General features: G+C 31.9%; 1 protein-coding gene across 1 annotated transcript in view; it reads right to left on the reverse strand.

The window, feature by feature from the left end:
* The window catches only part of LOC126890730 (uncharacterized), a 101563-nt gene that overhangs the window by 10729 nt on the left and 76347 nt on the right, over nt 1-14487 (reverse strand). The window contains exon 6 of the mRNA XM_050659900.1: nt 3766-3888. Coding sequence (XP_050515857.1) covers nt 3766-3888 — 123 coding nt within the window. The remainder of the gene's footprint in view (nt 1-3765; nt 3889-14487) is intronic.

The raw sequence follows: 14487 nt of genomic DNA on the forward strand, positions 1-14487 counted from the left end.
AGAAAATGAGTCATAACTCCTAATTCTTCATCTGGTCTTGTACGAAGTTCTCTTCCCTCAAGGGGCTTATGATCAGTAATAACGACAAATTTTCTTCCCATTAGCCAGTATTGCCAAAATTTTAATGCTTCTTTAATTGCCAGGCATTCTAAAAAAATTGCTTTTTTGTTTTTCTGATATTTGTTCAATTTTTTTGAAAAGTAAGCCACAGGTTTCATTTCTCCATCTTCTTGTTTTTGTTTGAGAACTGCACCAACTCCTAAACTACTAGCATCGGAATATATAACTGTAGGAGCATTTGGGTCAAAAATAGCTAGAATAGGTTCAGAGCAGAGGATACTCTTTACCTTATCAAAGGCTGTTTGGCAGCTTAAAGACCAGTGAAATTTAATATCTTTTCTAAGTAAATTATGTAATGGCTCTAATAACCTAGCTGAATCTTTTATATATTTGTGGTAAAAATTTACTTTTCCCAAAAACTGTCGTATTTTTTTTCTGGTATCTGGTGCTGGAAAATTTCTGATCGATATTAAATTATCATGTAAAGGACGAACTGAATTGTTTCCCACAATGTGTCCCAAATATTTTACCTCTTCTCTTGCAAAATTACATTTCAGAAGTTTAAGCCTAAATCCCTCTTCAAGGATGGCTTCCATGAGTCTTTCAATGTGCTCTAAGTGTTCTTCAAATGATACTGAAAATATTAAAATATCATCTATGTAATTTATACAAAATGGGTTTAAATTATGTTTTCTGATAATATTACTTAAAATTCTTTGAAATATTGCTGGTGATGTTTTAAGCTCAAAAGGTAAGCATTTCCATTGCCAATGACCATCTTGTGTAACAAAAGCTGTCTTATATTTATCTTTATTCCGAACTGGAATACACCAAAAAGCAGAATTTATATCTAAAGTAGTAAAGAATTTAGCATTCCTTGTTTTGGTCAAAATCTCGTCAATTAATGGAAAAGGTTGTGGTTCGGGAACAATTAATTTATTTAATTCACGAAAATCAATGCATAATCTTGTTTTAGATCCTTCATCTTTTTTAAGAGCCAATATAACGGGTGCTGCAAAGGGCGAAGATGATTCTTCTATTAAATTTGCTTTAAACAATTGTCCAATTTGAAATTCTATCTCTTTTTGGTCCTCTAGTGAGCATCTGTATGGCTTCTTTCCGACAAATTTATGTTCTAAAAGTTTAATTTGAACTTCATTATTTTGAACTTGCCCAATATCAAATTTATGTTTTGCAAAAATATTGTCATATTTATTTAGTAATATTTCTATTTTACTTTTCTGCTCTGGCTTTAAATGTTCTAATTTTGCTTCAAAAAGCTCTGTGGGAATTCCTTCATTAAAGTTTATTGAATATTCTGTCAAATTAACATTGTGATTAAACTTTTCAATCTTCTCTTCAATATCTAGATCTAATCTTTGATAAATTTCTAAATCAAAATCTTGTTTCATTTGAAAATTCAAAATAGAATCCAATCCAAGTAGAATATCATACTCGAAATATTCATCATTAATTACAAAAAGATTAACATTTTTCTCAATTTTATTAATTTTCATTTTTGCAATTAGTTTTCCTGTAAAATTTGTTCTGCCATTTACCGTTTTAAACATATTCCTATCTTCATGAATAACTAATCCCAACTTACCTGCTACCTTCGAATTCAGAAGAGTAACATTTGAACCTGGGTAATAGATTCCACATAATTCTCTATTATTTAGGAATACTTTTAATTTGATCAATGGCAGCAAATTCAGTTTTTTTGGTCGGTTCATTTAATGTCTCCTGTATAGCAATATTATTAACATATTGAATATCATTTGATTTGTTTTCTTGTATTGTCCTTCTATCTTTTTGCTTTAAACGACACATTGCCTCTGGATAAAACCTCCCAGGGAATCCTTTTTTATCACAATATTGACAACTATTTTTTTCTTTTGGTATTATTGTATTTAATTTGGTAGGTATTTGTACAAAATTTTCTGATTTATTCTTCTTGCTTATAACTGAACTCTCCAATTTTCGTAACTCACCTATCAATTTTTCCATTGTTGTAACCTCAACTTTATTAATATTATTTTGTATATGAATTGGCAAATTTGTCACAATTAAATCAATTAATATATCAATAGGAAAATCATTTTTGATATTTAGCAATAAATTTTCTTTGCGAAATGCATAATCAACAAGACTACCACCTATATACTTAAAAGAATAAGCTTTTCTATGATTATCCCAACCTGTTTCACAAAAACTATCAAAAAAATTAACTTTCCATACCTCAAAACTGTTATCTAAGCCTAATGTTATTATTTTTGATTCAAACCATTCCTTTGCTATTCCATCAAGAAACAGACGTAGAATCAAAATCTTGTCTTTATCAGTATCCACCTCACATCACCAACATTCTGATTCGAAGGTCTTGAGCCATGAATTCATTGGAACATTTTTACCATCAAAATTTCGAAGTACGAAATCATCTTTTATTTTTTTGTAATTTTTCTTTTCAACTTTAGGTATACTAGTATCACCAAGTTTCTGGAGCAACTCGACTAATGGTGGAGATTGTTCAATCGCTTATTTCTTCTCATACACTGGTAATAAGGTCTGTTGTAGGTACTCATTTTGATAAACCACATCACCATCTGAATCAAAATAAATCACTTTTAAATTATCATCTAAGGTAATGGTACATGTTCTAAAGCATCCTCTTTATTTCATAGATGCTAAAACATTTTTTACTTTTTTCAGACGAAATAGTTCAGAATGATAATCTTGAAGTTGCTTTTCAGCAGGCATTTCATAATAGAAACGGGACTCTGTTGGCTGCAACCACTTAAATTTACATACATTATTCTTACTATCACTACTGCTTGCTTCTATAGCAATACAAATTTTCATTGATGTAATATTCATCCTTAATTTGTACAAATAACGGTTTGAAAATCTATTTTTATCACTATTTTTGCTTGATCAGCTTAAGTTCTTGATTTATAAGAGTAGTTTCATACTTCTTATTCTTGTAAGAGATAGCCGTATGAATTCATCTAAAAAGAGTTTATTTACAATACCTATGTACAATAAAGATTATAAACATTAATATAAAATAACTAAAATAACTTGAAAATACAAACCTAAAAAGAGAATCAAGAACAATGCTATTTCTTACGCTATGAGTTTTTGACAACTATCAAATAATTTACAAATGTCATTGAAACTAAAATTACACAGTCATGCCACCTAAAACTATAAATAACTTAAAATAACTAAATGTGGTTTTATTGAAAATAAACATAGTTTTATTTTTACATTTTACATTTTAAATACTGAAATTTGGTTTTTCATACACTTTAAAACACTTTATAATATAATTAATCTATTAGTCTTAGCGTCGCATCTACACGATAATTGTGAAAGTATCGGAAGTAGGGAAGAAAGAAACTAATATTCGCAGTCAATATGTCAAAATGATAAGGAAAATCTTAAAAATAATCATATTGAATCATAACTTTTGTACTTACTGATATTAACTATCGATTACAATCTAATTAAATAAATAGTTTGAAACAAATATTTGCTATTATTCGCAATACGTCATTAAATTTCCAACTGAAGTTGCACTAGTAATCCGCTAGTTGGCGATACCAGCGGAGCTCACAGCGTATAGGTTTACAACTATGAATCTGTCAAAATTGATCTGAGATGAGCGAATTAACTTTTTTATATATAATTATTTATAATACTTACTTAAACAATCATCACTAATCTGTTCCCCAGATATTCGAAATTTGAAATCTCCATATTTATTTTGTAAATTACTTCTATAAACGATAGTAACCAGCTCATTATAATCATCAAAGTTTACGGAAACTAAAAAAGCAAAACAAAAAAATTTAATCATAAAAATTATTCACCTTCTTTTTAACAGAATGGACCGTGATAGTGTGACGTCAAACGTCAAAAAGGTTTCCAAATATTGATATAAAATACCAAACAAAGCAACTGTCAGTTCATTATACACGTGATTTGTGTAATCATTTTTAGTTTTATTTTATTTTAACAATCATCTGCACATTTTTTCTAAAGACACAATCCTTGTTAGTCATATCAATCATATTGCTTTTAATTTTATAAATGACCCTACACAAAATCAAGGGTTTACACACTGCATAGTACTTACTGCGTTTCTTTAGGTTCTTAACTTGTGTTATTTGGAAATATGGTGGGAAATATGCTATGAGCATTGATCACAATCGCGGGTACCCAACATTACCATTTTGTAAAAATTAAAGATCCTACAAGCAATATTAGTCCATTCATTAACGGTAAAATATTGCAAAACCTTTAAATTTTAAAGAACCGCTTGGACTGACATGAAATTTGGCATACACACAGCTAACAAGTCAAAGAAAAAAAGTTATATTGTGCCGATATGTGCTTTTGCCCTGGGGGTGGTTTTCACCCCCTCTTGGGGGTTAAAAAATATTCGTCCAAACAAAGTCAGGAAATGGGTAAACTGGCTAATTTAAAGTAACTTTTGTTCTATAGAGTTTTTTCACTAAGTCAATACTTTTCGAGTTATTTGGCAGTGAATATGTTCATTTTTTCAACAAAATAACCACGCGTTTAGACGGTTTTTCGCAAATAACTCAAATTGTAAGTATTTTGTCGAAAAAGCATTCTTAGCAAAAACATAGCCCATAAAAAATTAAAAAAAATAGTGAATATATCACGTTTTTTTATTTAGTAGAAGCAGAGTTATAGCTAATGAAATATATGTTCATATTCGTCAAATTCCAAGTGGAATAATTTAACGTGAAATAACCAAAAATGAAGCACATTTCGGGGAAAACTGATTTAAACTTATTTAAAGTGTTTAAAAAAAGCTTCATTTTTGTTTTATAAAAAAAATTTCTAGCATCAAAATTAAACAAGTTACGCTCAAAATAAAGTTAGTCCCTTTTGGTTTTGGTAAAAAAATCGAGAAAATCACCCCCTAATTAGTATCTTAAATGAACTTAATCGTAACGACTTCACAAGTTTCTTGACTCGTGTATATATTGTTTATATGATCTGTAAGTTTCATCGGTTCAAAGTCCTTATTATTGAAACGGCTGTAGTTAAAAGGGGTTGAACGAGTCACTGACCACGAATGTATGCAAATTTAGAAACACCAAATCTTGATCAATTTTTGTCTAACAGAAAAACAAAAAAATACATGATATTCAGAAAAGCAAATCTGACTTTTTTTGTATTTCGAGACTTTTGGTATCTCTAACAATTTTTAAATTTTTAAAAATTTTACTTTGAAACCAAATTTTTTCAAAAATAAACACTTTGAATCGATGAAACTTACAGATCATATAAACACAATATAAGTAAAATAATTTATGGAGCGGCAACGATTAATTTCATTTAAGTTGCTAATTAGGGGGTGGTCTTCCCGATTTTTTTTTGCAAAAACAAAAGGGACCAACTTTATTTTGAGCGTAACTTGCTTAAATTTAATGCTAAAAACTTTTCGTAAAAACAGAAATAAAGCATTTTTTAAACACTTTAAAAAAGTTAAAATGGGTTTTCCCCAAAAAGTGCTTAATTTTTTGGATATTTCACGTCGAAATATTCTATTTGAAATTTGGTGAATATGAATCTATATTTCATTGGCTATAACTCTGGTTCTACGCGATCCAGAGACCTAACGCGTACACCATTTTTTTTTACTTTTTTATAGACTATATTTTTGCTAAGAACGATGTTTTCGACAAAATACTTACTTTTTGAGTTATTTGCGAAAAACCGTCTAAAAATGTGGTAATTTGGTTGAAAAATGAACATATTCACTCGCAAATAACTCGAGAAGTGTCGACTTGGCGAAAAAGCTCTATAGAACAAAAGTTACTTAAAATTAGTCAGTTTACCCATTTCCGGAGTTGTTTTGGACATATATTTTTTCACCCCAAGAGGGGGTGAAAGTCACCCCCAGGGCAAAAGCACACGTCGGCACAATATCACTTTTTTTCTTTGACATGTAAGCTATGCGTATGCCAAATTTCATGTCAATCCAAGCGGTTCTTTAAAATTTAGAGCAAAAACCGTGAAAGAATGGACTATATATTCCAATTATAAAAATGAAAATAAACACCACGTGTGAATTGTTGACAGATTTTTGTTTTGTTTGGAAAAAATTTCAGAGTAGCCAACATTGATTTGACGTCACGACTATCACGGTCCATTCAAATTTAGTTTCGATCTGATATTGCCACCTATCCATAATTGAGCGAAACTCACAAGAAGTAAAATAGATTGTTCTAAAAACACAATTTTCTTTTGTACATGAGGTCTTTACGTGCAAGTATAAACATCCAACGATAGGTGACAGCACTGATTGCTAATAGTTAGACATTTCTTAATTTTTTGTATCAAAAATATATTATTTAGGTTAAATCTTCACAAAATAAACTTAGTCCAGACTGTATGCTCGCTTCCGTTAGGCAAATTATGTTCGTTTTTTTCCACAAACTTACTCAAAAAGAGGTCCTGATAACAAATCCTCAGGGTGCCGGGAGGTACCGCGGTCGGATTTTAAACAAATTCAAAAAATCAATTTTTTAAATTCGTACAATTTGTTGTTAGATTCTTTGGGTCATTATGAGCAAAAAAGGTCTCTTGTGATTTTTTTCTTGAATTGATTGTTGAAAATAGCCATTTTCAAGGTTTAATAACTCAGTTAAAAATTATTTTTATGAAAGTCAGGAAGTGACCAAATCAAAGTTTAAAGACTACCCTACAAGATCCTAAAGAAATTTGTGTCTTTATACTAAGTTGTGTATTACTAAGCGGTGAATTTTAATTATTGACAATGCCCGCCATTCCGGCCGTCCAATGGTGAATCTCACTCGCACTCACATTGACGGCCGCCTCAATACGCTCTTAGCGCTTATTGTTAATAAATAAATATAACAGCTTAGTAATAAAATAATGACAACAGTTTCTACAGTATGTTGTAGGGGGGCTTTAAACTTTGATTTGGCCGCTTTCTGACTTTCACAATAATAATTTTTAACTGAGTTATTACACCTTGAAAATGGTCATTTTGGCATTTTTCAAATTTTAAATCGCGTGTATAACTCGACAACAATCAATTTTACAGAAAAATCACAAGAGACCTTTTGTGCTCCGAATGAACCAAACGATCTAAAAAATCTATTTTATCCGAAGTAAAAAAATTGTTTTTGTGAATTTGTTTAAAAAAATTGTTTAAACAATTTTTCGACCACGGTACCGCCTGACATCTTGTGGATTTGTTATAAGGACCTATTTTTGACTAAGTTTGTGCAAAAAGATCGAATTGGAATAATTTACCTAAAGGGGGAGATACAGCCTGGGCTATAAATCTTCACAAAATAAACTCCTTAGTTGAAAATGACTTCCGATTTGAAGGCATATCTCAAATAAAATGATTATTTTATAACTTTTGATTATTATTTTCAACAACGTCGGTATTTAAAAGAAGTCGGAAGTCACAAGAATTTGTTTGTAGGTACCTAATGTTTAAAAATAAATGAGAGACTTATGCCTGGTTGCACCAACAGATCTTAAGCTAAAAAATTTAAGATCTTAAGCATTGAGTTTTAGATCAATTTCAATCCTAAGCCACAGTATATAGAGGTTCCACACTAAAACCACTCCTCTGTTGACGCTTTGATCTCAAGAAGTAATACCGGCAGTGCGCACTTGGTAATTCACCAGTGGTGGATGCGGGTTTTCCCTGTTAAAATCAGTACGTTTTTATGCGACTAGCAATGCGAGAGTGGGGCAAAAGCGACAAAGAACATTGCGCGGTCGTCATGCGCGACCACAGATTTTACTTCCAATTTTTCGGAGAGTGGTTCTACTGTCCCTCTTTATACTGTGCCTAAGCGCTCGTACATATGATGGCGGTTTGCCAGCGGTTGACGCTGCGGTTAGCCAAAGTATGTACCGTACATATGACAGCGTTTGACTGGCGGTACCATTTCTCCCCTAGTAACTTACAACCGCGCCGGTTTGACGACGTTGGACGGTTGCATGTGTACACATGTTGAGCGGTTACATTTGTTCCTATGTTAACATGAACCGCGGCGTTTGGGGTTTTCAGGCAGTGGCGTAGCTGAAGATTGTCCAGATTGGCGTAGTCCTCATCGGTTCGTGTTAATAGTTTTTTTGGGAATAGACATGAAAACCTATTATACCTTCATGTCTCTTAATCCGACAAACCTAAACCTATTAGTAACTTGTTGCAATAGTACATCTAAATTTACATTGAAAACATTAACTTCAAAACTTTTTTTGCTACAAGTTATTTTTCGTCGCATCTGAGCTCATCGTAAATTTTTTAATACGTTTTTCCGTTTATTTTTAAATTCCGGTTTAATCTCCACTATTCTGCTATTCCTGCTGCTTCTGCTAAGATTTCGGATAACGAATTTTTCATTTCTCGAAGATTATCACGAGTTTTTTCAAAAAGTTGAAAAACAATAAACTCTGCCGTTTCAGATTGCAGAAGTTTTGATGTTAGTTGAATAAAGTTAAGTATTTTATGTTGAATAGTAATGTTAACGGCTAATTTAAAATTATTCATATGCTCTAATAATGCATTAGTTTCTAATTTTTCATAGTTTTACTTTATCGTACTACATACGTAGTATAGTATAATAGATAAAGTTATAGGATCGTGCAAAAAATTTTTTTTCAGATTTCACTTTTTTTTGACGTTTTGAGTCCACCTGAGTCTAAAAAGCAAATAAAAAAAACATGTCGGAAGTATGTACGTACGTATGTACGTACGTATGTCGCCACCGCCCAGCAAAAACTACCGGACCGATTTCGATGAAATTCGGTATGAGTAAGTATAAGAGAATTTTGTCGAGAAACTAAGCTTTTAAAAAAAGACTCTCAAAGGAGGGCCGAAATAGGGGGGTTATTTAGGGCCCATTTTTGCAAATTTTGACCAAAACGAATGAAATTTAACTCAAAGTTAGCTCATTGACAGGTAAATAGAAATACGGAATGTGACATTTCCAAATTTAAAATGGCGGCCAACACGGCCGACCGCCCACCCGACACATTTCCATACCTATCTAAAAACTTGTTTAAGATAAGTTTAATTTGAAAAAGTCGTTATATAGCCTAAAGATGGGGCTATAAGAAAAATATTATCCTTTTTCAGAAATAGGTTATGGGTTGCCTATATTTAAGGGGTCAAAATTTGACATAAATTTGAACTAGATTTTCTCAAAAATGGCTCCAAGAAATTTGTTTATTTTTTGATATATTTTTGATATCCTATCGGTAAATTGAATGACATTAGTCAGATTTCTTAACTCCCCATAGGAGGGGAGTTACGAATTTTTTATAAAAAAATATTCGAGTGCACGTAACTTTCTTTGTAATAGAAACTAAAATTTGAAATTTTGCAGACATATATGGTATTTTATTATCTATTATCACAAAAGATGTTACCCAAAGAATGGCTTCCGGTTGAACCGGAAATGAAAAAAAATCTTAATTTTTTTTAAAAACGCCCTGTATAGTTTTACGGATTTTGAAAGAACGAAAAATTACCTTTCCAATGACATAAAACTCGTTGCTGTAGCTCAAAAACTCGAAAAGTTACAGTAAATAGACATTTTGCTATAATCTTGTGTGTGTCCTCTCTCAGGCGATCATAGCCGAGCATTATTATAGGGCAGTCAATGAAGGTATTTGGCTCCGAATTCTATCTTACTACATCGATGTACTTGATATTTTCACAGTATGTAGGGAATAGCTCAAGAAACAAAATCTACCCTATATACTATGGCGCTTTAATCTTGGGGCGGTTCCCCCCCCTTTAAGGGGGGTGGAAAATTTGTTGGTCAAAATAAGCACGGAAGTGGCTAGAGAACCTATTTCTAAGCAAAAACTGGTCTATACTTTTTTTTGAGAAATCAATACTTTTTGAGTTATTCGTAGTTGAAAATTGGCCATTTTCATTGAAAAATGACACCTTTCGAACGGTTTTTTGTGAATACCTTAAAAACTATGTATCGAACTAAAAACACTATATAAAACATTTTTTAGATTATAAATAACAAAGAGATTCGTTTCTTCGCAAATGTTCTATTTATAATATAAAAAGAGATATGGTAGGTGAAAAGAGTTTGTTTTTTGGTGTATGCTCAAATTGGTGTATTCAACTTGAAATAACAGAGGAACGGTAGGTTTTAGGTGTATAATGCTACCAACGCCTTTTGTAGTGTTTGAAAAGTCATTTAAAACGAGCACCGTTAAATGTCGGTTACATTCAAACTAAGCGAGATATTGTTCTGAAGCTATTTCCTTGTGGCATTTTTATAATCAACTCTTTATTATGGCAAATTAGCCGCAATTTCACCAAACGAAATATTCTAACGAAACGTTAATAAAATCCTTTTTTGGTGAAATTGTGGCTTATTTCCCATAATAAAGAGTTGATTATAAGCGAGATATGGTGCAAAAAAAATATATGACTAATGTTCTTTAAGGAAAAATAAGAAGTACATACATTTAACCCCTCATCCACCAAAATTTACATGCATTGTTTTACTTCTGCAATACCTTTTAATATAGTGTTATTTCCACTTTCAAAAAGTTGAACGGGTTTAAAATGAATGGTTTTTGTAAAAAATTTGATCAAATTATACAATGCATTTTAAAATTTTCTTAAAAATCTTCCTTTTTCTCCATGTAATTCGAAAATAAAAATGTTCCACCCCCGAGAAGTGGTGGGAACCGCCCCCATGATAAAAGCGCCATAGTATATAGGATATACATTGAATTAGGAGATTGGGCTACTCCCAAAATTTCATTAAAATCCATGCAGTAGGATAGAATTCGTAGGTAATATCTTGTTCTTAATCTCGCGCATTAACTGGCGCAATAGAAATAGAATGAAATGCAAATATTTTAAACTATTAATTTCTCAGAAAAATGAACTAATTTGAAATGAAAGTATGACTATAATGTTCTATTGATTTATGAAATAATCTATACATCTATAGTGTGTCCCCGAAATATGGCATCGAACATTTTCTCAAACGCAGGAATTAATGATGCGTAGAACCATAAAATATTTTCAAGTATACAAGGTGTTTCTAAAATATCAAAATAACGAGTAACTTTGTTATTTTTATAGAATGCCAGTATCTAGTACGATAACGATAATAGATCGGTACGATAAAGTTCTCGGGCGGCCCTTCCGTCCAGCGTTGTTTGATAGTAACGAAATTTTCGTTAAAGATTTCATTACTTGTCAGAAAGCTCGACGCAAAGCCATAACAGCATCATGTCTGGATGACCACCGGGTTTCACATAACATTTTTAAGGTTGGCAAACGCGATGAATCCAAAGTGATAATAGTACATACGTAGTATATTCCATCTTTTAATACTTGCACTAAAAAAACATATAATCTCTTAATTATGTCGTAAAAAACCAACTCCTGTACACCAGCAACGGCATCATTCAACACTAGGTTCAGACTATGGGATGCACATGAAGATAGGAAACTCTTTTTTCAATGTCAGTTATGCGCCTTTGTACGCCTGAATATACACCACTCATAACGCTTGCCCCATCATACTGATTTCCTCTGCAGTTGTGTACGGAAAGGTGCTTTGATTGTATAAATTTTAAAATTTCATTTACAGGACCTTCTGCACTTTGGTCTAATATGCAAATAAATCCCAAAAAACTTTCAACAACTGCTGCTTTGGAAGGTAAATTATTTTCATCGCAAGTTTTTTTACATATCGGAAAATAAAACTAAGCTGATCGTGCTTTGAAATATCTTGAGCATTATCAAGAATTATTGAATAAAAACAAATTTTTTTAATTAAATTAATAAATTTGTTTTCAGTTTTTTCAGGCCAGCAAATTTATAACTACGTTTTGTATTTGGTGGCTCAAGTAATTTGTTTAAGTTATTGTTTTTATCGGTTAATTTAGCTAAAACAGGATCATATTTAGCTAGTAAAAGATCTACCCACAAAAAATTACCTTTTCGGGATTCACTGTCATCTAAACTACCAACATGCCTACGAAACGCTAAATTGCACCTTGCACCCGGAAAGAGTAAGAGTTACGTCATCATTACTTTCTTCCAAATTCCCTATTTCGATGCTTATTAGGAAAATATGTTTTGGTCTCCAATTTAAAGAAAGAAGAATTATTAAGCTTGAAGGCTTGAAGGCTTTAAGGGGCCCCTCCTAACGTCTAACCACCTGCATGTGTATGAGTGCTTAGATCAATTTTCAGCTTGCCACAATGGATTGCCACGTGGATTGCATAGATAAGAATTGAAAATTATGGTGCAACGTAAGTGAAACTTAAAGAGGTCCTATCTATAAGCTGGACTGGACTAAGCTAGAACTTAAGATTTGTTGGTGCAACCAGGTATTAGTCATTTATCTTTTTTTGGTAATTTTTCTTTTAAATGGGAGCTCACCTACATTTCTTGTAGCTGGTATTTTTATCTAGATACGTCTTCTCAGATCTGTTTAGCAATAGAGACAAGAACCCATCTGGCAAACTGAGCCAAAAAGGGACTAATCTGAAATTATTAGTAGGTAGGTATTGAAAATACCTAGGTAGGTATCTGTAATCTAAGGTACTTCAAAGGTACAAAGGTATATGCAATTATATTGTCGCAGGCTTCAGTGCATACCAACTGATTTCCGATACACCTACTTACTTAAATTAATTTTGTAAATTTTTGAAGATGTATGAGAGGGGGCATTATTTCTACCACTTGCTTCACAATGCCGTTTTTAGCTTCCTAATATCTGTTTGCATTGGCCGTTTGGTCAATGTTTAACACTAGAAGCACCAGCATTTTTGCATACCTAGAAGCACCAGAGCGGTCAAGCTGGTCAAAATGACGGTTATTAAAATTTTCTATCGCCAGCCGTTTTTGCATTCTTGTTTACTTGAAAAAAGCTTATATTGAGTTAATACCTACTAAAAAAGACATTATTTAATTACTTTACACGAATTATTTATTTCAAGCACAAATTTATGCACCAGCAAAACTTTTTAATTATTTTGCTTGTACAAGACCTACATACAAATTTTTTACATATACTTATGACAAATTTCAAATGATTTTTTTTGTTGAAGTTCCCTTTATAGCATAGTCTATGTTTATTTGGTTGCTTTTTTGTATCCCTTGGATTTGTATTAGTTGATGTTATTCTGGCTTTAGTTCTCTTGTAGCTGATTTGGTTGAATACTGCCTGGTCATCTGATCTCTAACTTCTAATCCGCATTTTTGTGGTTGTAGTAGGTAACGGTTTCCTGTTTCTTCTTTTATTTGTGCTTATTTATTATTTGAGTGTAGAGAACTCACCACTAAAACATCTTTGTTCGTTTTCCCCTGGTACACCGATAGGATAGCGCCAAGTCTTCGTATTTGAACATTTTTGTTTTGTACAGTTCCATATTTTCGTTTTTTTTATGGATGGCGAAATATCATTTCTTGCTCGGTTTATTGTTCCAACAATGCTGGTAGCCTTCTTTCGTAATTATTTTGCCAAATTTATAGACGTAAATATATTATCCGTCGTGACATATCTTCCTTTATTTATAAATGGCCCCATTAGACTGCTACTACATGTTCTCCTAGAAGTTGATTGGCTAGTCGGTGCTCAATTGTCCCCAGGTAAGTAAATCCGTTCGATATTATTCGATTTATGTAAATCTCTTTCTAGAAATCTTGAAAACAATTTGGACCCCAAGTACCAGACCACAGCATCTTTATCATCACAGAATCGCTGCCCAATGAATGTCCTTGATCAACTGTATCAGACACATACTCGTCATCTTCGTTATCGGATACATCATCATCACATAACTCTATTTCAGATTCATTATCTGATAAATTCTGTAAATACTCCAAAAGTTCCAGCTCTGTCAAATACGAGTATCGACGAGACATGATAAGAGGTGATAAGAGGAGAAAGGAGAAAAATCACAATGGAAAGTCGAAATATTGAATACTTGTAAAGAACATACTCAAACTAACTAACAATAATTTTCGATACATGTTTTACAAAAAATAAGTAAAAACTTCCAACAAATGTAGAATAATACGCCGTCATAAGAACCGATTTTTTCTAGGTTGACATCAACATATTCAAAAAGTAATTACACTAAGTACTTACATCTAAAAGAAAAATTGTAATCTTCAAATAGATCTGGGAAAGTCCTAAATTATCAATTTTGTAAAATAAACATGAATGAGTAATACAGAGGGTCCAAAATAAAAAGCAGTCAAAATGACTGCATCCGGTGCTTCTAGGTAGAGATCAATATATCTCAAAAAGTACTTACACAAAGTACATATAAAAGACAAAATTATAATCCTTAAATAGATCTAGAAAAACTCCTAAATTATCAAGTTTCTAAAATAAC

This window comes from Diabrotica virgifera, chromosome 8 (assembly GCF_917563875.1).
Source record: "Diabrotica virgifera virgifera chromosome 8, PGI_DIABVI_V3a".
Classification (NCBI taxonomy): Eukaryota; Metazoa; Arthropoda; class Insecta; order Coleoptera; family Chrysomelidae; genus Diabrotica; species Diabrotica virgifera.